Below are 26,087 nucleotides of genomic sequence, written 5' to 3'. Positions count from 1 at the left end.
ATTTATTGGCTGATCAACATGCCAATCAACCAGAGCACGAATCAGCTCACTAGTTGGTGTCCGGGAAGGCGGCTCTAAGTCGGCTGATGCAATGGCGGGGATACGTCACGTGACCGGGTAGGATGCGGGCTTGTGGAGGTCGGCATTTTGGTTTGCAAATTCCTAATAGTTGACCTGATTAATAAGGGTAACCGGCGACGTGTGTTTGGTAGAGGTCACACTCTTGGTACACAGTTCTGCTCATTTTAGTTGCAAAATGGTTTGCAGACTAAAGGGATTCTGATTTGTTGTGTCCACGGTTACACTTGTCTTTGTCAGACCTTGGATTTGGTGTGGAAGAAATGACTTGAAGAGGGAAAATTGAGTTGGCATCTGGTCCTCGATTTGCCTTTGAAAAATAATAGTAAGTATTTATAAGCGAGGCATTGAATTTCGCATAGATTATTTCATTTAATTTTTAAACTGCGTATGAGGCAGGTCAGCTGGTATCTCTTTTTGTAGATGAAGTAACTGCCTTACCCAAGTTCACACGGAAGAGTAAGTTGAAGAGCTATGATCCAAACCCACTCCTGTTTAACTCCAAAGCCCATACTTTTTTTTTTTTAATAAGGTCTACACCTAATATGGGGCTTGAACCCAGCTACCCTGAGATTAAGAGTCACATGCTCTACCCACTGAGCCAGCCAGGTCCCCCTAAAGCCCATACTCTTAAACCTAAACCTCTACACTATTACCTGCATCAACACATATATCCAAACACGTGGGTATAAAATTGTGCTGCTAGTCTTAACTGGGTTAAAATATTGTGGAAATATTTTACTTTAATATGTAAAAGTGCATTCTATACATAAGGAGGGTCAAGCTCAAAAGCCAGTTAAAAAAAACACTTGAATTAACTTCCCATTTCATCCCACCTAACGTTTTTTGAACACGTAGTATGCAGCCAGCACTGATCTAAGCTTTTGATCTTATCTTCACAACAACCTTATAATGAGTTATTAATATTACCTGCTTTTAACAGCTAAGGAAACTGAGGCACCCAGAGGTGAAGACAGAGAAGGGCAAAAACAAGAAAGACAAGTGTTTGTTCTGATCCAAATTAGCCCAAAATAGCATATTTAGCCTAAACAATCTGAGAAATGGGTCAGACTTCTGTGCCACCACAATTAAAATGGAAGGCCAAAATTGTACAAATTATATTTTCAAAATAAAGTAATATTGATTGTAGTCTCAATAACTTTATTATGTTGCTGGAGTTGTCACTATTAAGATAGCACCTTCGCTAATGAAAGAATTAGAGACATATTTACAAAAATTTTTTTTCATTCACCCAATGACTGGGTGAATACACATGAAGAGAAACTGTTGAGGCCCAAATGGCACATTCTTCTAAGCATTCTACTTGAATTATTTGGATGATTACCCAGTTCTCTATATGTTTCTCTTGTAGATAATGTCGACTATATAATGGAAGGAAAGCTATTTTAATGCAACATGCAAATTGTGTATTTTAGGAAAATTCTTATTCTGGGTTAAGCAAAGAGGCTTGCAGGTGAAAGTAAGTGCTATACACGTGGCTTACTCTGAAGCAGAACATCGGTTGAACCTCTTGGGACATGAGGAAGCTAACAAAGCTCAAGATAGTACAACTTAAATATTTAATTTCGGAAATACATAGTCCTAGATTCTAATTCTAATATGATTATCATCTATAAAATGGACTTAGATCGTTCATTTATTTGCTATCAGGTCAAATGGGAGTGGCTGAATAGTTTTCAGACCATAAGTTAAGAAATCACCTGGTATCTTAAAATGCAGATCCTGAATTAGTAGGTCTAGAAGTGAGGCCTGAGATTCTGCGTTCTAATAGGCTTCCATAGGTACCGATATCTATGTTGCTGCTGAGGGAGGAGGAGGATCACACTTGGAGTAGCAAGGGCATAAACTAGGAATGAGCTTCTTCACCTATTTTTTCAGAGATAAAGATTTAAAAGTGACCGATTTGGGGGATGTGTATTCCTCATCTAGTCATTCACCAAATGGGTGTCTATTATGCATTAGTCCCTAAAGGTCAGCATTAAGGAATGCAGACACAACCCTACCCTCATGAAGTTCCCAGTCTAGCGAAGGAGCTGGATATTCAGCAAGAAATGACAAAGTTCAATACACAAAGGACCCCTTGCTGCGGCTTAAGACTCAGCCTGTCCCCCATAGGTACCTGGGCACGCTTGCCCGAGGGTGTGCCGTCCCCTCCGCTGATTGGTCGGACAGGCTTCCAGGCCTCAGCCAATGAGGCTGGGACAGTGAGCGGCCGTTGGCGGAGGTAACCGCCATGCTGAAGGGCGATGGCCGGGGCTGGGGGACGCATCCGAGGCCGCGCCCTGGGGCGCTTTCCGCTAGCTTTGCCCGTGGGCGATGTGAGTATCTCTGAGGTTAAAAACAAGACCCTTCTTTCCACATGGAGGCGTCTTCCTCACCCCCACCCCTGGAGTGGAGAGCCAGGAATAGTAATAATAGCTAATATTTATCAAGCCTTCGCCATAGGCCAGTCGCTATATCACAAAACCTTGTGACTGGTGAATCATTGAATGGTGCAGTGGGTACTTAACCATGACTTCAGAGAATATGGAGGCAGCCAAGGTCATGTGGGAGTAAATCCAGGAAGCTGCATTCCAATACAGCTGCTCTTACAATCTTGATTACTCTCTCCACGCTCCGCTTTGGAAACCAGATTGCTTCTTAGCAGGTGTCTCACGTTGTGCTGGTATCTGGGGGTGGAGACAAGAGACCCTAGCATCCTGATGCTTATTAAGTTTTGGGTTGTTTTGTTTTTTAAACAGAGAAAGCAACACATGGTAAAAAAGCATTTATGGGAAGGATAAGCACCAAATTCAGGAGAGCTGCTGTCTCTTAGGATGGTTATACAGGGGCCTTCAATCAAATTTTAATTGTTTTCTTTCTTAAGCCCTAAGGTGGGAACCTAGATGGTTATCGTATTATTCCCTTTCTTGTCTGAAATACAATTTTAAAAGGAAAAACATGACATGGAAAATGAATTTCAGAGGATGAAGTGTACACAACGAAAGGGAAGTCTTCTCCCACCCCAGATTTCTAGAGCCCCTCGCTAGAAGCAGTTACTGTTAGCAGATTTGTGTGTATCTCATACATTTTCTGTAGTATCTACAAGCACATGGGGGTTTTCTTTTTCACAAGTGGATCCTATTATATACAGTCCTGCACCTTGGATGATTTCTTTTTTAACCTCATTAAACTTAAAAAAAATCCTTAACCTCCATTAGCCCTGTGATCAATATAATTTTGCTGGCAAAATATTTCCTAGAATTGCTTCTGATATGATGAGATGTAGGTCATGGCTTCCCTGGCTGTGTGTTTGCCTTTTTCGTTTTGCACATCCTCCCCTGTAGGTTTCAAAAAAATCATCACCAAATTAACCCCCTCAGGGGTACAAAAGAAAAAGAATCATGGCAAATAGAATATTGCCTGGAACTGCTTTACCCTTTCCTGAACATTCTCACTCATACTCTACGGGTAAAAGTCCACATAGAACCCACTACTGCTTGAACTTAATTTACTGAGGTAGAATAGTGGCAAAGAGAGAGAAGCAGGGATTCATTTTTCTCAGCTTGCAGGAAAATGCCCAGCTTCTTTCTAGTGAAGTAACAAGGGGAGAGAACCTTGTTTCCAGTTAAGGGAGAGCGGGTGTCACATTTAATCCTTATTTTACCTCTTCGAAAAGCCCAAGATGTTTTTCCTTTTAAAGAATCCTCCCGGGGCGCCTGAGTGGCTCAGTCATTAAGCGTCTGCCTTCCGTTCAGGGTGTGATCCTGGCGTTACGGTATGGAGCCCCGCATCAGGCTCCTCCACTGGGAGCCTGCTTCTTCCTCTCCCACTCCCCCTGCTTGTGTTCCCTCTCTCACTGGCTGTCTCTCTGTCAAAGAAATAAATAAAATCTTAAAAAAATTCTCCCAATCACGCAACTCTTACATGGGAGCACTGGGATTCCACTGGAGTTATCCAGAGATAACTCCATAAGTCATGCCAGATGGGGAAGAATTCCCTGGAATGAACTCATTTGCTCCTTAAGCTGCTTTGATGGCCCTTTTTGCCTCTATCTCCTACCAATCTCTTCATCCCTGGCTCTTGTCAATCCCCACAGTAACTGTGTCCTCCATGCTTTCTCTTGTCGCCGATCCTCCACCTGGAACATATTTCCCTAGCACCTTCCTTGAGTATTTTTGAAGGTGAAATTCCTGTAAGTGCTGTTGCCACATAGTTTGCGGGACAAATTTTTAACCAAGTGGTGTTTGATATGGCTGACTGCCAACCCCTGGGCACTGAAAATGACCAACCTGAAGAGAAAAAGATCTTGTTCCAATACGCATTTTGGTGACTATACTGTATCTGTAATGGTTGTGTGTTTTGATATATTCAATCTGTATGAGCTTCTATGCCGGCGTACTGGGTGGGAATGTGGTTTTGCTTGTGGCTTGGAGAGGCAGTTGGCAGTCAGTGTTTCTGATAAGAAAGCGTGAGCTAAGAAGGGGTCAGGACAGGGGGTCTGAAACGATGAAGCTAGAGCTCGAAGTGGGCAAGGGGCGGCCGGGCGGGCGCAGAGTCTGACGTCACTGCGGCGCGCCGCTTCCGGTCCCCAGTGCCTGAGCGAATGACTTCTCCCTCGGTGGGGCTGGAGCTGGGCTTGCTGCGACCCCACGGAGCCCACGATCGCGCCGCCCCAGCCAGCGAGTCTGCCAGCACCAGCGTCTCACCGGCGCCTGGGACCATGGCCACCGACTCGTGGGCCCTGGCGGTGGACGAACAGGAGGCGGCGGCCGAGTCGGTGAGTTGGCTTCAGCCGTAAAAGGGTCAGGGGGTCAGTTTTTGCCGGGGATCATCCCTGGATAGGACACTCGCTACTTTGGTCAGGACCGGTATGGGTGGCGTGTGAGGATGGAGCTTGGACCCTGAGCTGGCTTTATCCATCCGCCTCCTGGGTCACATAAGAACAGGTGAGTGCTCCTATGGATAAAGAGCCCAGACGCCTGTCTTCCTGGAATCAAGACTGATTGTAGAATGCACTCTCTCCACTTGGATTATAATCACCTTTGTGTCATTTCCCACCTCTGGATTCTGAGCTTCCTGGGCTCTGGGACCGTGGCTTACTCATCTTTGTGTACTTCCTTGCTTGCTTACTGATGATGAATGATCGACTCTGTAGGCCGAGTAGTCAGTAAGTAAATCCTCTTCTGATCACCTTACTTTGTTCTGGGCCTCACACACAGTAACCAAGATATGACTTAAAGATGACTATGTAGGGGCGCCTCGGTGGCACAGTCGTTAAGCGTCTGCCTTCGGCTCAGGGCGTGATCCCAGGGTTCTGAGATCAAGCCCCTCATCAGGCTTCTCGCTAGGAGCCTGCTTGTGTTCCCTCTCTCTCACTGGCTGTCTCTGTCAAATAAATATATAAAATCTTAAAAAAAAAAATGACTATGTAGAATTAATTCCTTCCACCTAAACACTCAAGTTCCGATAATGCTTTGAACCTACTTCTGCTGGTGCTTATTTCTGTGAATTTTTTGAGAACAAGGACTTTGTCTAATTTTTTATATAACTGATAATAAATTATATGCACATAATTTGATGAGTCAAATAGTTTTAAAAACTGGTTCCACCACCCATCAATTTTTTCCTCCTCAGAGACAACTAATACTTCTCTTAAAGCTAATTTACATCATTGACCTCCTCGTTCTCTAAATAGCATGTTTGCTTTGCTAGTTTTTGGATTTTCAATTTTAGGTATTTACCGATTTTGATTCTTTCCTCCATCCTTTCTCCACCACACATGCACACTTTCCCATTCCCTACCTTTTCATTATATTGTAATTTTAGTTAGATCAGTATTTCATGTTTTATTATTTGTAACTTATGAATACTTTTACTTTCCTATAAAACTTTGTTTTTCCTTGGAATTTATAATTGCCTTGCATTTTTGTTTCATGTTTTTTTTACTTACCACCAACTCAACCTCAAACTCTTTGCTAATTGTTTAGTTTATCTCAGGATGTTCAGACACATTAAGTATTAATTTGGAGCACCTGGGTGGCTCAGTCATTTAAACGTCTGACTCTTGATTTCAGCTCAGGTCATGATCTTGGGACGGTGAGATCGATCTCCACATGAGGATGTGCACTTAGTGTGTAGTCTGCTTAAGATTCTATCTTTCCCCCCTGCCTCTCCCCCTGCGCTAAGTAAATAAAATCTTCAGTTAAAAAAAGTATTATATTTCCCCCACATCTTTTAGTCTGCTTCATATTGGACTAGTTCTCCCTTTGCTTAGAGCAGAACTCATTTCAGGAACTGGAGGGGAACAGGGCAGATTCCCCTCACCTTCATTCTGGGGATCCCCTCCTTTCTGGATCCCCTCTCTTCATCTTTATTGATTTGGTGAAACTACCCATCAACTTTCTGAAGGTGTATCAGAAGTTTTTTGTTTGTTTTTAAGATACTATTGCATTCCTGGAAATACCTTATTTTGCCCAATCATTTGGATAGTATTATGGCTGGGTGTAGAGCTGTAGGTTGGAAATTAATTTCCTACCAAATTTTAAAGGCATTGTTTCATTGCCTTTTAGACTTCTTTATTGGTTATTGAGATGTCTGAAACCATTCTGATTCCTGATGTGACCTGTTTTTCCCTTTGTAAGCCTGAAGAATCTTCTGTTTGTTTCCAGTGTACAGAAAATTCATGATAATGAGTCTTGGTATGGGTCTGTTTCTATCCATTTTGCTGGGCACTGGGTGGGTTCTTTCTTTCTCTCTCTTTCTTTCTTTCTTTCTTTCTTTCTTTCTTTCTTTCTTTCTCTTAAGATTTTATTTTTAAGTAAACTCTACACCCAGTGTGGGGCTCGAACTCACGACCCCAAGATCAAGATTTGCATGCTCTTCTGACTGAGCCAGCCAGGTGCCCCTGGGTGGGTCCTTTCAATCTGGAAAATTCTCGTCCTTAAGTTATGAGAAATTTTCCTGAAAAATTTCGTTGTTGATATTTCCCCCTTTGTTTTTTCTTTGCCCTCTTTCAAGAATTCTTACTAGTTGACTGTTGGATCTCTTAGACTGGCCGTTTTTAATTCAAGTTTATTGAGGTATAATTTACATATAGTAAAACTCACCCTTGTTCTGTGAATTTTGACAAAGGCATTCAATTGTGTAGCCACCACCACAATCAAGATACGGAACATTTCCACCACCTCCAAAAGTTCCCTCCAACTTTTGCTGTCACTCCCTTCTTCCCACCCTTCTCTGGCAACTGCTGATTTGTTTTCTGTTTCTTTAGATTTGCCTATTCTGGATATTTCATATAAGTTGAATCATACAATATGTGGTCTGTTGTGTCTGGCTGCTTTCACGTAGCATGTTTTCAAAGTTTGTCCATGTTGCAGTAAGTGTCATTCCTTTCTATCCAAATAATATTCCATTGTCTAGATAGATCACGTTTATCCATTCATCAGTGTCCATTGATGAGCATTTGGATTGTTTCTACTTTTTGGTTATTATGAATAGTGTTGCTAGGATTATTCATGTACAAGTTTCTGTGTGGACATTTTCAAATCTCTTGTGTATACACACCTAGAAGTGGCATTGTTAGATTATATAATAACTCTATGTTTAACTTTTGAGGAACTGTCAGACTTTTCCAAAGTGGATGCACCATTGTATCATCCTTAAAATGATTATTTTCTATGAGATTGGTATTATCTATGACAGGCACCATTGTGCAGAGGTTAAAACCTTAGCCTTTATAGCCAGACAGTCTAGGATTTGTATTCTAAGTCCATCATTTCCTAGTTATATGACTTTGGGCAAATTGCTTAATCTTTCTGTGCCTCGGCTTCCACATCTGTAAAATGGAGATAATCATAATACCTACCTCATTGAGTTATGGACATGCCTGTTTTAAGTGCTATGTAAGTAATAGCAATTGTTGTTATTATCTATAAATCACAGTTCCTTTGCAGGAATCTTTTATTTTTTTAAAACTTTTTAAAAAGCTCTTATTTATTTTGGAGAGAGAGCGAGCGAGGGGGGGGAGAGGGAGAAGCAGGGCTCCCGCTGAGCAGGGACTCAGACCCAGGATCCTGGGATCATGACCTGAGCGGAGGGCAGATGCTTAACCAACTGAGCCACTCAGGGACCCCTGTAGGAATCTTTTAAATTACTTGTCCATATTGTATGGATTAGATAGTGGAACCTGGATAAGTTTTGTGAATCTACTTAACCATGCACAGGTAAATTAGATCACAATATTCCAAAACTGAGCAGATGAGTAAAGATGCCTCTGTTACCCTCTGCCTTATGGAACTCCCACTGAGGACATTGTGTGACATAGGTGACAGTGTTGTGTGTAGTGCAAGGTTACTGTATTTTAAATATTCATTAAGCTTCATTCCTTATTTATTTTAGATAAGAAAATACTAGATTCTATTTATATTTATTTTCTCATCCCCCAGTGGCTCCTCTCTTTGTTCCCCCCTGTTCTGTTGGGAGATTTCTTTTTAGAGGAGGGCAAACAGATAAGAAAACTGAGGAGTATGACTCTACTCTATGCCCTCTATTTCACCATTTTGCCAAAGATAATCCCTATTCTGTATAGTTCACTTACCACTAAATCTTTTGTCTCAAGAATCCTTTCTTAAGTAGCTTTTGAATAAAATTCAGTGTTTAACTGTAGAGTTTGCAATTATTTTAACATATCTTAAAAACTAAAATATTAAAGGCCTTGAAAATGTGGGTATTACAAAGTGGATGTTTTTGCTTTTGTGCCTTTTGGTTAATTTCAAAATGGTTTCTGATGAAGTTGCAAGAGAAACTTGTTTCTCCTTTTTGGTCTAAGTAAATAGAGCAAAAGAAGGTATCTAACTGTACTTTCAATATAAGTTTACTTTCAAGATAAGTTTCAGCGTTCAGTTCACTGACACTGCACTGGGTAATACAGACTTCACTGTCTCTGCTTTACAGGCTTTGAGGTCCTTACAGCCAAGTGAGGGCTGAGTTTGTTTTTAGATTCCGCTGGAAACGCTTCAGAATCCTGATACATTGTAATCAAAACATCTCTTGGTTTCACTTACATTGTTGCTACCAACTTTACTACATATTGCATATTAGTTACTTTGACTGTTACTTTATTTACCCTGTTAACTTCAGTTTGAACAGAATGGTTTGCCCTTTTTATCACTGAGTATTAAAATGTTTTACAGTAATAGATGTTTGTAACTCATTTATACTTCATTAACTCATTTATACCTCCATCCTGTCGTTTGTTTTAGCTAGCATTTATCACCCTAGGAGTACTCTTAACTTTACTGTTTAAATATTGCCAGAAGGTCAGGGAGTCTGTCTGTATGTTTGTCTGTCTCTCTGCCCCCAGCCCCACAATGTCTCTCCCTCTCCCTCTCAATAGACCTAAACTACACTTAAACAGGATTTGTTGGTAGGATGTGGAGAAGTTTTAGAGAAGACTAAAATATATTGAACCCCTGCTGGATATCATGCACTGCGCTGGTTGCTTCATATTCATTGTCTGTTAGTGTGTTTGCTACCATGTGGAATTAATGAAGGATTTTTACTGCTTTATGAGGATTTCCTTTTTTTGCCAGTTTCCTTTCTTGCCAGTCTCTCCAGTGTGTTCCCCCTACTTCTTCCTCCCCTAACACCAAAGCAGAGACACCAGAAACTCCTTTGTCAGTACACAGAAGTGCGGTTCCTCCATCCCAACTAACCACCCATTAAAACAAACATTTGTTTCATTCCTCTCTTGCCTTTCTCCTTTCCTGGACTTAGAGGAAAGACAGAATGAACCTCAAAAACATAAAGAACCAGTGTAGGTGGTGCTTTAAGAAGTAGCCATTTTCATTCTTACCCTTCTGTAGATGGAGTCCTGAGCCCCTGATATTACCTGCTTTGTGCTAGATCCAAAGATCAATTAAAAATAAAAATATTCTTGTCTTTAAGGTATTTTCTTTTTCCCCTAGCTTTTGAGGTATAACTGACAAATAAAAGGGTATTTTCATTCTAATAGAGGAGGTAAGTCCCGCCAGGATATGCCTAATTCACTGTTCACAAATCAAAGTCTTAATAATTCTTTCTTGGAAATGTCTCTTTGCTCTGTCCCTTCCTTTGTATTCCGACTTCAGAACGCTAGGTATTTTTTTTTTTTAAAGATTTATTTATTTATTTATTTGACAGAGATAGAGACAGCCAGTGAGAGAGGGAACACAAGCAGGGGGAGTGGGAGAGGAAGAAGCAGGCTCATAGAGGAGGAGCCTGACGTGGGGCTCGAACCCGGAACGCCGGGATCACGCCCTGAGCCGAAGGCAGACGCTTTAACCGCTGTGCCACCCAGGCGCCCCCAGAACGCTAGGTATTTTGATTACACAGTGTGCCACGATGCCCCAGGCTGTTCTCAGTTTAAAATCCTAGACTTCCATCACAAGGCAAAAAACAAGGCAACCTGAAATGCGGGTGCATGTCAGCATGTTGTGGTCCTGTAGCTCAAACATAGCATGCAACGTAACGGATTCCTAGCCCCAGATGCTTTACAGGCTTTGTGCTGCAGCCCTCCCCCCCACCCCAACCCCCCACACACCTCGATGTCTCTGGCTGAAGTGTGACTGTATTTTCCAGTATCTTTTAAATTTCCTCTTGTTTGAAATATGAGAGAATGACAAATGGTATTCTACTGAGAGCGTCTTTGTAATCAGGCATTAAGCAAACTCATAGATTACAATTTTCTCTAGGGACTGTAATTAGGAAGTGTGGATTTTGAGTCATTTGTGTAACCAGTTTTTTTCTACTGCTATGTTTATGGGAAATTTTGTTTATTCTCACTCAAACATTTAGTCGACAAAAGGAGCCCCGCAGAACTTAATGAATAGGTCTTGAGAATGGCTCATTTCTCCCCAGCTTCACTGGGGAGACTCTGTTGATTCAAAATCTTTTAAGTGATTTTCCTGACACTTTCCCTCCTCCCCCCATATTCTCCATTTAGTTGAGCAACTTGCATCTTAAGGAAGAGAAAATCAAACCAGATGCCAATGGTGAGTAAAAGCTAGTTTGAAAACAAATGTGATTTCCTTTAGTATTTCTACTTTGACATAGTAACTGTCTGGGAAAAAAAAAATTATATATGTACCAAGCAGGGGACTGGCAGATACTGGCAGTGATTTGATTTGGGAACTAAACTGGATTGTTTTGTTTTGTATTGTGCTTCAAATAAGCATGAGGATGTCTAATTGACTTACATATTATCAAATTTATTGCTGACCATGAGAATATACAATAGCCAAAGTATGAGCAACCTGAGAATTAACCTACTGTCATTCTGAAATCCTATCTATTCAAAATCCAAGATTTCCATTAAATTTTTGTTGATGTACATAATATTATGGGGGGGATAGTAACATTTACCTCATCCCAAATTCATTTACAGTCTTTTTCTGTAATTTTTTCATACCTACAATGTTGTTTGAATATACATCTCTATTAAACAACAATTTACATACATAGAATCTTAATGGCATTATAGTGTTCATATACTGATGAAGTATGTATGAGCATCAAGGTGGTTTGTGGTCATTGCCTGCTATGATCATCTTCCTACAACATTTCAGAAATATTGATGCTATGAGGGAAAGTCCCGTTAGTATTTGATGTACCATGAGAGGATGCGGAATAGGAAAGAACTGAAATATAAGCAAAATTGTTTCATACCTTTGTTTAAGAACAATAAAATGCTTTTATCTGTGGCTTGGTTTCCTCATTTATTTTTCTGCTCCCCAGGCCTTTACATTTCTAGTGTCTCATAGAATTTGAATTGTCTCAGCTGTTGGGTATGGGATGTGATATTGAATGACAGCCATTTTGTGTCTGATAAAGGTGCTGTTGTCAAGACCAATGCTAATGCAGAGAAGGCAGATGAAGAAGAGAAAGGTAACAGCCTAGAGCTATATCCATGAGGTTCTACAGTCCTAAGAGAATAGATTGTTACAAGACTTCATTTTTATACCCAACTTGGCTTGACTTTAATGGGAGTCATAGTGCTAATAAACACTGAACATAGTTGTTGGTGAAGGAATTCTCACTGTTTACATTTTAGAGAAATTTTACTTTGAACAACTGATGGACTTCAGCAGCAGCAGGAAATGTGCCCTGAATGATCTTTTACATGGCATTATAAAAGAAATTTTAAGTTGCATCCCCATTGTCTACTAAAGTTAATGCTATTTGGACATATTAAACATGGATAACAACATACAAACAGCTTTTTGATATCAAGATACAAACTTTGCTAATTTCTGGGGTTTTTTCCCATTGTTGTGATGTGTTAGCCAAACTAATAATTTTCAGTTTTCTATTGAGCACAAATTGGGGAGTAAATACTTAGGTTTACAAAGGAAGAATAGATAACCTCTGGAAAGGAGGGTTTGGAATAGAGTCCTGGAGAGGAGTATGAGGCCCAAATGCATGATATCAGTATCAAAACCTTTCTCTTTAATAAAGCAATTTTAATTCTATTTATAAATCAAAACTATGGTATATCTTGAATTAGAAGTCCTAGCATAAATACATGTTAGTGCTTAAAATGCCAATGACAAGTGAATTCAGAGGTCGTGGTGGATTTCATGGTATATTAAAATTCTTTGCTCTCAAAAAAAATTTTTTTAAATAAAATTCTATGCTCTCTTTCCTGACAGAGGACAGAGCTGCCCAGTCCTTACTCAACAAGCTGATCAGAAGCAACCTTGTGGATAACACAAACCAGGTGGAAGTCCTGCAGCGGGACCCAAACTCCCCGCTCTACTCAGTGAAGTCCTTTGAGGAGCTTCGGCTGTGAGTGTTTTACTTTCTGACTCTCCCCTTTGTGTTAGATAGAGACCCTAGGCCTATAAATACATATATATAATCACAGCAGAACATTTTTTAGCTAACACAAGTTTAATAAAAAAATTTAGCTGCTTTGGGCTATTAATAAAATTTCCAGGTAATGTGAATTGTGCTAAGTACACAATTCATGCATTTTTAGTTGTAAATAAACTGTATGTAACAACAGTAAGAAAGAGAAAAAAAGTTCCTCAGATATTTGGCTTCTTTTCTCAACAAGAGACTGTGACTTTCATCTTTAACTGTTTTTCTAGGAAACCACAGCTTCTCCAGGGAGTCTATGCCATGGGCTTCAACCGTCCATCCAAGATACAAGAGAATGCACTACCTTTGATGCTTGCTGAGCCGTATGTGTCCTGATACAACTCTATCCCATTTTTAATTTTCCATTTTTTAAAACTCCTATTATTTTAAAAAACTATACTAGCAATACATGCTTATTTTAGAAAAGTTAGAGAACTTGGGGCGCCTGGGTGGCGCAGTCGTTAAGCGTCTGCCTTCGGCTCAGGGCGTGATCCCAGCGTTATGGGATCGAGCCCCACATCAGGCTCCTCCGCTGGGAGCCTGCTTCTTCCTCTCCCACTCCCCCTGCTTGTGTTCTCTCTCTCGCTGGCTGTCTCTGTCTGTCAAATAAATAAAATCTTTAAAAAAAAAAAAAGAAAAGAAAAGTTAGAGAACAAAAAAAGAAAAATTGTAATCTTCCCCCACCCACTATACTAATATTTAGAGACTTCTACTAGACTTTTTTTTTCATAAAGTCACATACTTATACCTTTTTTTTTTAAGATTTTATTTATTTATTTGTCAGAGGGAGAGAGTGAGAGCACGAGCAGGGGAAGCAATAGGCAGAGGGAGAAGCAGGCTCCCTGCCGAGCAAGGAGCCCGCTGTGGGATCCAATCCCAGGAACCTGGGACCATGATCTCAGCTGAAGGCAGAGGCTTAACTGACTGAGCCACCCAGGCGCCCCTTTATACCTTTTTAAGAAAAATGGAAACATATAAAATCTTAAATGCTTTTTAAAAATTAAATTAGATAATCATCTTTCTATGTTGATAAACATTTATCATTCATATATACCATGCTTTCGTTAGATGGATATATAAAATTTATTGTGTCAAATATAGTCCGCGAAAATCAAACAGGGTTCTGGGAGACCAGAAGAGGGTAATTACTAAGGTTGTTTTGTACTGCAGTGCTTTTCATACTTTCACAGGCGCAAGTCTCCTAGGAATTTATTAAAACACAGAATCTCATTTCAGTCCAACTGAGGTTCACCATTTCTAAGAAGCTTCTAAGTGATGCTGATGCTGCTAGTTTCAGACCACATTTTGAGCAAGATTCAAGAGCATGTGGAACTTTTTATAAAAATTGATCCCTACATTATATATTATGTAAAGTTGTACTATATATAATCCTAAATCCTGAAACTCCTTTGATACAGTCTAAAAATAGATATTTTAGGTCTGTATTTTCTTGAAGTTTTCTTTGTTCTGTGTCATAATAGTGACTTTTTTCATGATGAATAATGTCTCTTTTTAGCTTGACACTTTGAGCATCTATGAAAGCATTAAGATCTATAAATACGAATGACCAATGGGAAACAAATGAATATTCCATTTATGCACCTCTAAGTATGTTCAATTTTTAAATCACCAATGTTAAAAGAGACCTGAGAGATTATCTAGTACCTTTCTTCATTAACAAATATGTATTAGTGCAGGTATATAACAGATACTATTCTAGGCACTTGGTTAACATTAGTAAACAAAGCAGACCAAAATTCCTGCCTATAAGGAGCTTAGTCTGGAGTATAGATCATTTATTTTTATTAAAAATAAATAAAATATATAGTACACAGTGTGTTAGATAATAAGTTGTAAATGTAATCAATGCCACTGAATTGTACACTTAAAAGCTGTTTTTAAAAAAGGTGGTAAGTACTGGGGCGCCTGGGTGTCCCAGTGGGTTAAACATCTGCCTTTGGCATGGGTCATCATCCCGGGGTCCTGGGATCGAGCCCCGCACTGGGCTTCCTGCTCAGCGGGGGAGTCTTCTGCTCCCTTTCCCTCTGCCTGCTGACTCCCTGCTTGTGCTCTCTCTCTCTGTGTGTGAAATGAATAAATAAAATCTTAAAAAAAAAAAGTGATAAATACTAATGAGAAAAATAGAGAATAAGAGAGACCAGGAATACCAAGGAAACAGACTGCAGTTTTCCCCCAGCATTATATTATGAAAATTGTCAGAAAACCGATTTTTTTTTTTTTTTTTTTTTTGAGAGAGAGACAGAGTGGTGGGGAGGGGCAGAGGGAGAGAGAGAATCTTAAGCAGGCTCCATATCCAGCACAGAGCCCCACACAGGGCTAGATCTCACGACCCTGACGTCATGACCTGAGCCGAAATTAAGAGCTGGACACTTAACTGAGCCATCTGGGTGCCCCAAAGTTGAAAGGATTTTGTAGTTAACACCCATATGCCCACCATCTAAATGCTATCACTAGCATTTTACAGTATTTTATCACATATCTATTCACTAATACATCATTTTTTAAGGCATTTCAAAGTAGGCTGCAATTTTAATCAAGTGCTTAGGGTAGGATCTCATCAAGTAGGTGATGTGTGAGCACAGCCATGGAGAGGAGAGAGTTGACATGTCATTTGGTGACAGTTATCCCAGGAGAGTACAGCCAGTACAGAAACCCTGGGACAGGGTCATGGCTGGCATGCTTTTAGGGCAGCACCAAGGCCTTTGTGGTAGGGTGGGTAGGGGAGCAGGTAGCAGGAGCTGAGAACAGAGTACTAGGAAGCCAGATCAGGTAGGACCTTGTAACACAGAAGGATTTTCACTTTTACTCTGAATGAAATGGGAAATGACTGGAAGGCTTTTGAGCAGAGCAGTGACATGAGCTGACATTTTAAAAGAAATCACTGGCTGCCATGTTGAGAATAAAAGATACGGAGTGCTTTAAATCCCACCAGTCTTCTCTCTGTGGTGCTTTGTGTTTGTGGGGCTAGCATGTGTAACTACTGCAGAAATCAAAGCCTCCTTCCATAAACTAATTTATTCTTCACTGGTATTAACTAAAAGGATACTTGTGATTTAAGCCCCTAAACAGTTTGTTTTCTTGTGCAGCCCACAGAACTTAATTGCCCAGTCTCAGTCTGGCACTGGTAAAACAGCTGCCTTTGTGTTGGCCATGCTCAGCCAAGTAGAACCTGCACACAGATACCCCCAGGTAAGGGCTTGGTGAATTTGCATTTTCTGCTAATGTGTAGCTAGAAATTACATTTGATGGATTGAAAGCCAAGACGCATATTACTTTTTACATAAACCAGAACCCCTTGTCGAACACAAACAATATGGTTGATCTTCCAGTAGCAACATGCATCCTGTTTCCTTTCCATGGTTTGCCAGTTCCGAGATACTGCTGACAGGCTTGGCACTTTACTTTCAGGAAAAACTTCTTCCATCTACAACTATCATCCTTTGGAAAGTTCCAAGAACTTTCTGAGTAAATTCCACCTGGAATTTCAGACCCTTGCTCACATGTGGGTTTTTGTATTCCTGTAGCCAATAGCTCTTTTCAAGGCATTTACCCAGCCAGAGTTCTAACTCTTAAAAATTCTAACTTATGACTTCGCAGCATAAAGAATCAAATGGCGTGCACTTTAATTTACATGCTCTTCTTCAGCCTCAGCTGGAGGAGGATGGTGATTCCCCACTGCCCTTGAGAGCTCACTCTGCACTCTCTCCCTGCCAGTGTCTGTGCCTCTCCCCAACTTATGAGCTCGCCCTTCAAACGGGAAAAGTGATTGAGCAGATGGGCAAATTTTACCCTGAACTGAAGCTAGCTTATGCTGTCCGAGGCAATAAATGTGAGTATGAATGTGATCCTAATTCATTAAGCTGACAACTTCTATTTTAAAAATTTCACAATATACATAGTAGTTGAAATAATAAAAATGAACATTTCACCTAGATTCGAAAACTTAACATTTTGCCAAATTTGTTTTATCTGTATATGTGTGTGTTATGTTTTGGGGGGAACCATTTGAAAGTAAACTGCAGACGTTGTGGATCTTTACTTCTAAATACCTTAGCATGGAGGCACCTGACTGAGAGCATGCAACTGACTCTTGATTCCAGGGTTGGGAGTTTGAGCCCCACACTGGGTGTAGAGACTACTTAGAAATAAAATCTTCGGGCACCTGGATGGCTTCCAGTCGGTTAAGCATCTGATTCTTGATTTCAGCTTGAGTCATGATCTCCGGGCCGTGCGTTCAAACCCCACACTGGGCTCCACAATGGGAGTGGAGTCTACTTAAACAATTAAAAAAATCTTTTTTTTTAAATTAAGATTCCAGTCATTCATTTGTCAGGAGAGAGACTGAGCACAAGCAGGGGGAGTGGCAGGCAGAGGGAGAAGCAGACTCCTGACTGAGCAAGGAACCTGATGCGAGACTCAATCCCAGGACCCGGGGATGATGACCTGAGCCAAGGGCAAATGCTTAACCGACTGAGCCACCCAGGTGTCCCTTAAAAAAAAAATTTTTTTTTAAATTAATACTTAAGCCTATGCATCTCATAATAAGGACATTCTTCAGCATATCCACAAAACCCTTATCACAACCAAGAAAATTAGCAGATTCTCTAATGACTAGTATCTAGTCCATTTTAATTTTTCCTCAGTAGTCCCAAAGTCCCATAGTCTTTATGGCTGTTTTGTTTTTGAACCAAGATCAAATTGGTGTGTATGCACTGCGTTTGATGTTTTATCTCTTACATTTCTTTAAATCTAGAGTAGTCCCTCCACCTTCTCCTCCCCCCAGTACATTTGACTTTTTAAACAGACCAGACCAATTGCTTATAAAATACTGCACATTCTGGACTTCTTTAATTGCCTAATTTCTTTTTAATGTCAGTAGAAGAACAAAAATGTTCTAGAATATTTATGACAATTAACTCTGGCATTTACTTTTTAATTGAATTATAATTAACAGAGTGTTTTATTAGTTTCAGCTACGTAATGATACAGCAATTCTGTATTTTTCTCAGTTCTCATCAAATTAAGTGTAATAAACATAAAGGATAATCCCCTTTATCTATTTAACCCAACCACCACCTACCTCCCCTCTGGCAAACACGTTTGTTCTCTGTATTTAAGAGTCTGTTTTTTGTTTGGAGCTTTTTTTTTAATTCTTTCTTTATTCTTCTTTCCTGCTTTTGTTTGTTTTGCAACAAATTAACAATATTTAAGTAACTTATAAATGTGTTTTTGAAAGTTTGGCTATGAATTTTTAACAGCTGTAACTATGAGTCACAGAAATCCACTGAGTGTACAGTGTCCTAATACCAACTTGAAGTTGCTTCTAAAAAGTACTAAGATTATAAAACTTAGTGGAAGATGATCATTCGACATTTAAAATTTTGTAATTTGGGTTGAAGTTAGGATGCCACAGTCTGAATAACTTTTGTGGGAGGCAGTAATTGTTTAACAGAAGTAAGAATTGACTCAACATTCACATTTGGGCAAAATTTTGGCAGTGATTAGAGGGAGCTTCTGTATGTCAGGTCAAGGTTGTAATTAAAGAGTTAAATTCAATCTGTAAGTGCCATCTATTCAAATGAAGAGCCAAATCTCAGTTTCAAACCCCACACTGTCAAGAACGTGCCACAGTCTGCCAGGTCTTGTCTGGGGAAGCACTTTGTCTAAAAGAGGCAGTTTGTGTTTCTTTGAGAAACCAAAGCCATTCATGACGTATCCTATTTTCTGACCTGGGCAAGGGGTGCATAAAGGTAACCAACTTGTTTGATGTAGATGCCAGGGCAGCTGAGGGGCAGAGTGCACTGGAGACAGCGCTGAAAGTCTGCTTGTGAGGAAGTGCAACCCTGGGCTGGGGGAATGATGCTGACAGAGAAGAAATAAAGACAACAACAGATCCTCCTTGAAAGAGAACTGGATGACTACAAAGAATGGACAAGAACACTACTGAAGAGGCTTTCATCTTGTCACTATTTCTAGCCTTACTATGTCTTTTCAGCATTATTAAATACTATAGTGATATCATAACCTTTCCTTAAGATACTAATGCAAACATCAAAACAGTTGCATTAAATACATCATAGCTTTAGGTTTTCTGAGAGGAAGGCTGGCTTTACCATGGAAATACCCATAGAAAACATCTTGTCTCCACAGTGGAAAGAGGTCAGAAGATCAGTGAGCACATTGTCATTGGCACCCCTGGGACTGTTCTGGACTGGTGCTCCAAGCTCAAGTTCATTGACCCCAAGAAGATCAAGGTGTTTGTTCTGGATGAGGCTGACGTGATGATAGCTACTCAGGGCCACCAAGATCAGAGCATCCGCATCCAGAGGTAGGAACTCTTGAACCAAGAGGAACTTCTCAGCCTCCTGATCTGCAGCATCTTCTTTTACTTCAAACACCTCTTCTTGCTCCTGTCAGGTTCTTTATTCTAGTACTTCCAGCAGCATTCGTTCGATGGGCCATTTCCTCATCGGCACTGACCATGGGTTGAGGAAGGAGACTTAGGGGATCTAACACCAGCCCCATTCCTGCCCCACGGCTGCTCTCACCTCCTCCCCGCTGTTCTCTTCCCCCTTTTGCCACCTTCCTGGGCACGTAGACCAGGCAAGCGCGGGGCAGCTGCCTTCTGTTGCTTCCAGGGAAAGACTCGGGATCATGCCACATACCTGGGTCTTCCCTTGCAGGATGCTGCCCAGGAACTGCCAGATGCTGCTTTTCTCTGCCACCTTCGAAGACTCTGTATGGAAATTTGCCCAGAAAGTGGTCCCAGACCCAAACATTATCAAACTGAAGCGCGAGGAGGAGACACTGGACACCATCAAGCAGTATTACGTCCTGTGCAATAACAGAGATGAGAAGTTCCAGGCCTTGTGTAACCTCTACGGGGCCATCACCATTGCTCAGGCCATGATCTTCTGCCATGTGAGTAGCAGTGGCAGCAGCAGGCCTGCCGGGGGAGGAGCTGCACTGGAGGGTGCGTCCCTCCCCCTCTCAGCCAGCTCCACCGCAGTGCTGAGCAGGAGCAGGTGCCCTGTGTGGCTGGAAAGGAAATGATGATTCACGTCCACCTGCCTCAGGGAGTATTCTCAGATTATAATGAGTTATGAGGGAAAGACTGTGAAGAATTGAACCTTCTTTGGTCCCACTTCTTAGAGATAACTTGGGAAGCACTCCAAATAACATCCAATGAAATAATTATAAAACATTAAGAATACAGACTACTTGGGAATGAAGACCTTTGGCTCACACCACACTCTTCCTAGCTGAATGCTAAGATGATTTAAGTAATTCATCCAAAAAATGACATGGCTAAAATTATTTGTGGAATTGGTAAGCCTATCCTGCTGACTGACTCAGCAGGTCTTCACGTACTTTAACGCAACAAGCCACTTTTTGCAGGTTTTTGTTTTTTTGGTTTTTTTTGTTTTTTTTTTTTTTAACAGGTATCTTCATTTAAAACAATTCTGTTCACTCCAGACCCGCAAAACAGCTAGCTGGCTGGCAGCAGAGCTCTCGAAAGAAGGCCACCAGGTGGCCCTGCTGAGTGGAGAAATGATGGTGGAGCAGAGGGCTGCGGTCATCGAGCGCTTCCGAGAGGGCAAAGAGAAGGTGCTGGTGACCACCAACGTGTGTGCCCGCGGTGAGCAGAGAATGCGTCTGTCCGCCAGGCCGCGGGTAGCCAGGGAAGTCCTCCTGTACAGGGCTCTGCTGGTTTGGGGGAGTCCATGTGGGGTTGGTGCAGACATTCTTTTCAGGGAGAGACTGGATTCCCCCGGCAGATAAGAACTGTCACAGAAGCCAGGGGCTCCCATGAGGTGGAAGGACATGGACGAGCATCTCGCTGGTTCAGGATGGTGCCTGTTGTCTTTGGGGTCCCCACTGAGGTTTTGGCTGCATCTGCAGCCCCTGGTGTCTAGCAGAGGCTCTCTTACTGATGTCGTAATTTTGTTAGCACCTGCCCAAGTTCTGTTTTTCCCTCCGGGTTCTGCTGCGTGCCCCTGTCCCTGAATCCCAGAGCCGGCCTGCACAGACTCTTTTTCCACCTGAAGCTGGTGTGTGTCAGCCTCACTTGCTTGGCAGTGATTTTCGTCTCCCGTCCTGACTCCTCTCCACCTCTCTTTCACACAGGTATTGATGTCGAACAGGTTTCTGTCGTCATCAACTTTGACCTTCCCGTGGACAAGGACGGGAACCCAGACAATGAGACCTACCTGCACCGGATCGGGCGCACGGGCCGCTTTGGCAAGAGGGGCCTGGCAGTGAACATGGTTGACAGCAAGCACAGCATGAACATCCTCAACAGAATCCAGGAGCATTTTAGTGAGTGCCTGGGACTGGCTCCCGCCAGGGCCCTTTCCTTCTACGGGGAGTCCAAGGGAGGGGGGAAGGGTAGGTTCTCCCGTGGCCCCGAGAGAGGCCTTTGTCCCTGCACAGTCCCCTCCTTTCCTACAGAATGGAAGTTCTCAAAGAGCACACCTGGCAAGTTTTCAGGGCCAGGGACTCAAATGACAGTGCCGCCGCCCTGGCCAGGCTGAGGGGCCTAGGGCTGTGTCCCTTGCTCAGGCACTGGGAGTCTTTGGGGTCAAGTGAAAGATCGCTGTGGCCAGAGGCACGGCCCCGTTCCTAGGCCAGGCAGAACCCTGTGTGTTTCCTCTCTCCCTGACGTGCTGTCCCTTCCCTAGGTGTGTGTCTCCATGGTAGCCCCACATTGATTTCTCTCTGAATTCTCATCTTTCTCCCCAGATAAGAAAATAGAAAGACTGGACACGGATGATTTGGACGAGATTGAGAAAATAGCCAACTGAGACACTCCACCAGTCACCAGTGCCCACCTCTGGCACTCCGCCTGCACAGGAGACCAGTGCTTCCACGGCACAGGCCTCGACAGTCACCACAAAGACAAAGGCAGAGGAGAGAGAAACTACCTACCTCATTTTAAATTACGTTTGGACTAGACAAAAATTGTGCAAATGATGGGGGAAGGTAGAAAAAAATTGTTTACACAACTTCTGAAGATTAGGCGTGAATACACAGAAATTTACCTTTTGGAAGTTCCGTCTTTTTTTTGGCCAGCTCTTTCCCCATCTAGATGGTGTGGCTAATCACTTGCTCGAGATCCTTGTGGCAGCCCCTGCTTATTTTCTGGCCAGGAGTGTTCAGATCAGCCTCCAGACAGAATAGAGGTGAAGAGGGACACAGAGAGAGGCCCTAGTAGGACAGGTGTGTAAGCCAGCCATCATGTTTGGAGTATGGCATGAGGCCTGTGAACTGGTGCTTTGGATTTGTGGTGGGACAGCTCGTCTGAGTGTTGTCAGCTCCCTGTCCTGATGCCCACAGCAGGAAGGGATTTGCTAAGCATGAACCAAAATGCCACCCTGGGACTTCTGGTGTACGCAGGTTTGTGTTGCAGGACTACAACCTGCTGGTTCTCATCAGCAGGTACAGTCTGTGTATGGTGCATATCTCATTACCAGTGGGTCCCTCGCCTGTGCTTGAGCAAGGCCTATGGACAAGTCATCGTGGAGAGTTAGTGGTGGCCCTAGCTTGCCGCACAACCTGGGCTCACAGGCTTTTGCAGCATCTTTTTTATAATCCCTAATATCACCTTGACTCCTTAGGTGCCCTGAGCAAATAAAAAGTGATCTAAGGTTTGGATCTTCAGTGACATGTGGCTTCAGGTCACTCATGGCCACCCTCAAGGCAGCTCCAGAAGTGATCAGCAGTAGTCACTAATACTTCCTTTATCTCCAGATCCCAGAAGGCAAGATTTATCAGAGCTGGGGTATGATTTCAGATATTTGGTGTCTTGGTTGTAAAGTGATTCCGAACATCTGTGTTCACAGTTCTTGGAATACAAAGAGTGCAATAAGGGAGTAGAAGGTCTATGGCCGTTCACCTGTGCAGGGCAGGAGTAACTGCCACGTACTTGACTCCCTCCTTACTGGGCATCTTTGTGCAGAATAGTCAGAGGAAATATTAGTAATGGACGCTTCCTCATACCTGGCCAAGGCTGATGGTATCCAGAGTTACAGAGAAAGGATGAGATGAAACCGAAATCCTAGCCACAAGGAGTCGTCTCCAGCTCTTTGACCTTGATACAGAATGGGTAGGCCCAGGCCTGGAAGAGGGATTTTCTGTGATGGGCACTGTTTCAATCCCAGACTATCCTTTTAAGTGTTTCCGTGTTTTAGGGCCAGATCTGTTTCCTGGGAAGGGAAGGAGCCAATGCCAGCCTCCAGGTGGTTTCCTCAATCTGACATTATAGATACCGCAGAGACCAACAGACCGCCAATCCTGCCACATTTGCCCAATGGGCATTTGACTGTAGAGTCTTCTCTGCTTCTGGCCAACTCTTACCCACCTTGGGAGTCTTGTAAGAAGAGAAGAAATTTTTGTCTCCCACCCCCTGCAGTGCTGTGGACCAACCCTAAAATAACTAAAACAAAGGCAATAATTAAAGGAGTACTGACTCCTCACAAGGCTGCAAGCTGCATTCCCCCCTTCTCACAACATGTATAACCTGTCTAATGTGTAGCCCTAAATCTAAGCAGGGATATGGGAAGGGACAGGCTTCAGACTTTTCAATAGTAGGAGTAAATAGGTATCTGGTAGAAATCTAGATCAGCAGTTCTGAATCTGGGGGCTTGGATTCCTCTAAGAATTCACTTAGATGGGTTTCATGGAGTCTGTGAAGTGTATACCGTATTTTGAGTTTAAATGCATTTTCCTGGGGAAAGACTCCTAAAGTTAGGAGTGTCTTTTAAAAAGGTAAGACCCACTGTTAGGGATGGCTCTCTAATGTCACCCCAGTATCACTACAGTCCATATTTCTTCACAATCCATATTCATTCCTGCCAGAGCTTGGCTCCCAGGGCTCAGTGGTCCACAGCTACCTCTGTGACTGTGTGCTGTCTCTAGACATCAGTGATGTATTGAAAATGTATTGAGCCCTTGGTTAGCTTCAGTCCCCAGAGTTTTACTCTTTTTAGTAAGTTCCCATGTATGGAATAATAAACTGTCCTAGAACAGAGAGAGACTCACTTGGTAAAGGAGATTTTTGGTCCACTGGAAGATTCTGGATATGTTCACTATCCATAAACATTTGATTTTATTGGGGTTTTTTGGAGTGTCATTGAATGGCTGTGTGCTCAAGAACTAGTCAATTGTTGATGTATTTGTTATTGATGTTAACTGAATTTAATTATGAAGTGTGTATGTTACTAGGACACCATTAGTGAGTATAAAAAAACAGCATGTTTTGGGTTGCTGATATTAGTGATTATACCTAAGTGGAGACACTGATGATTCCGGAGGCTAGTCATCACTTGATACTGCTGTTCCATTTCAGAGCTGACACTGCTCCAGCATGAACAGTTGCGATGTCTCTATAGGCCAACGGCCCTACTCAATTGCCAGAAGAGGGCTCCTTACATTCCTTCTTTCCTGCTGGTAAACCAGAGAACACTAGCTACCCTAATTAGAAAGAAGGTAGATGCCAGTAAAGACAAAGTCCTTACATTCTACTTTTCTAGTCCTAGGAAAGAAATACAAATAGGCCTTGGAAGCAGGTCTTCTCCCTTTGTTTAACCTTGTTTATTATTTAACATGAAGGCAGTTTCATTCAGTGTCACTGGTATTCAGAAGGTGAGGATTTCTGAGGCTTGAGATTTCATAAAGGAGTGGTGTTTGCTTCTGGGAGAAAAGTGACAACAAGAGTGCTCTAGGCAGTGGAAAGTAATATTAAAACTAAAATAGCTTCCCCAGAATAAACCTGGCAAACTGGAAGGGCAGTGAGGACAGCAGCTTCGCCATGTGGACAGAGAAAAGTCTTGTTAGGTACAGAACAAAAATTTGATTGAAGAGTGTTTGGATTTATTAGTGAATGGACACAGACTGTTAAATCACAGAAAGGAACTGATCAAATTGGTTTTTTTGGGGAGGTGGGGGGTGGCCTAGCAGTATATCCTATGTAGGATATACTGTAGCTGGAAAAGGCAGGCATCTGAGAAAAGTTTGAAGATGATCGCATCAGTCCCATCACACAGCAAATGCCAAGGTGTCACTGGTTGTGCTGAAAGCACAAAAGAAGTGGACTGGAGGAATAACACAGGAAAAATGATGGGCTTTTACACCTACTTGTTATTCCAAAAAGGATTTGTGGCTCTAAAAGATCGATTGTACAAAATAATTCTGGGGAGAAACCCAAAGGGAAGGTTTGGAAAGAACATATACATCAGGGTTGAGTCTCATACACAGCATGTATGATTTCAGGCCTGTCACCTCTGCAAGCGGGGACTTGGCCCCTCTTCAACATCTTGTAGATTTCAGGGGTCTTCAGGTTTCTCTGGTCCTAGACACAGATGTTAGGTTCTTAGGAACTCTGCAGTTTTACCTGACTTGGCCTTTTCTGCTTGAGAATAATTGTTCTTTATTCTGTTGATTGAATCACATTGCAACATCTTCTAAAAATGACACAATGGAGGTGAGGCTTTCCCAGAATAGCTTCAAACACCTTGTCGGAAGTCAAGCCAAGTGGAGACTTGGAGGGTATTTGTCACACTCATCTTATGCCCTTTCGTTCTCCAGCCCGTTGCTAGATGCTTCTGCCTTGGCTTAGAAACCAATCTGGTGTGAGTATTCATCTGAGCACGGGGCTCCATAGTAGTTCCAATTGTAAGACTAGGGACAGGAGTAGGTGGAGGAAAATATTAGATGTGGTCCGAGATCAGTGACTGTTTGGGTGTCAGTGGCTCAGGTGAGATCATTCTCGTTTCCATTTTAGCCATCTCTCTCTCAGGCATGAAGGCAGATCTTTTGTTCATGCAGATCTACAGCCCAGGGCTACAGTCAGCTCCCTTAAGAAGGTGGGGGGGAGGGGCAGTGTTTAAATGGAACTCTCCTGGAAGTACCAGTACACACTACTTGAGTCTTAACAACTATACTGTTCTATCTTTATCCATCTGCTTCCACCATCCTTGGAATTCTCCAATTGGAGAAAAGCCAAGTAGTCTCAGGTTAGCTTATCCCTGAGAGCACACATCCCTATGCTTAGATGTGAAATAACACAAGTCAGTCCTGCTCAAGCGTGT

The 26,087-nt window shown here is 42.2% G+C and overlaps 1 protein-coding gene across 4 annotated transcripts; it reads left to right on the top strand.

The window, feature by feature from the left end:
- Window positions 1–61: 61 nt before the first annotated feature.
- On the top strand, window positions 62–22,049 carry LOC123800506 (ATP-dependent RNA helicase DDX19B). 4 transcript variants are annotated; one of them, XM_087870598.1, is made up of 14 exons: window positions 62–117; window positions 319–403; window positions 4,674–4,858; window positions 11,063–11,111; window positions 11,950–12,003; window positions 12,768–12,903; window positions 13,209–13,301; window positions 16,086–16,188; window positions 16,645–16,828; window positions 19,150–19,327; window positions 19,683–19,920; window positions 20,476–20,638; window positions 21,127–21,318; window positions 21,742–22,049. In XM_087870598.1, coding segments are annotated over exons 2-14 (1,638 nt in total). In that variant the 5' UTR covers window positions 62–117; window positions 319–402; the 3' UTR covers window positions 21,804–22,049. The 4 variants fall into 4 exon arrangements, with proteins under 4 accessions (XP_087726724.1, XP_045666172.1, XP_087726725.1 ...); XM_045810216.2 differs by having other exon boundaries at window positions 65–117; window positions 16,714–16,828; XM_087870599.1 differs by lacking the exon at window positions 4,674–4,858 and having other exon boundaries at window positions 72–117; window positions 16,714–16,828.
- Window positions 22,050–26,087: the final 4,038 nt, after the last annotated feature.

The sequence above is a fragment of the Ursus americanus genome, chromosome 21, assembly GCF_024610735.1.
Source record: "Ursus americanus isolate L20-20 chromosome 21, mUrsAme1.1.p, whole genome shotgun sequence".
Classification (NCBI taxonomy): domain Eukaryota; kingdom Metazoa; phylum Chordata; class Mammalia; order Carnivora; family Ursidae; genus Ursus; species Ursus americanus.
The sequence above is the reverse complement of the archived record's forward strand: the minus strand, read 5'-3'. Positions and strand labels throughout refer to the sequence as shown.

Excerpts from the sequence above, each read along its gene's own strand:
- LOC123800506 (XM_087870598.1), top strand. Across the intron at positions 16,189-16,644 it reads CTGCACACAGATACCCCCAG|CCTCAGCTGGAGGAGGATGG; the intron begins GTAAGGGCTTGG and ends GCTCTTCTTCAG. Across the intron at positions 20,639-21,126 it reads CACCAACGTGTGTGCCCGCG|GTATTGATGTCGAACAGGTT; the intron begins GTGAGCAGAGAA and ends TCTTTCACACAG.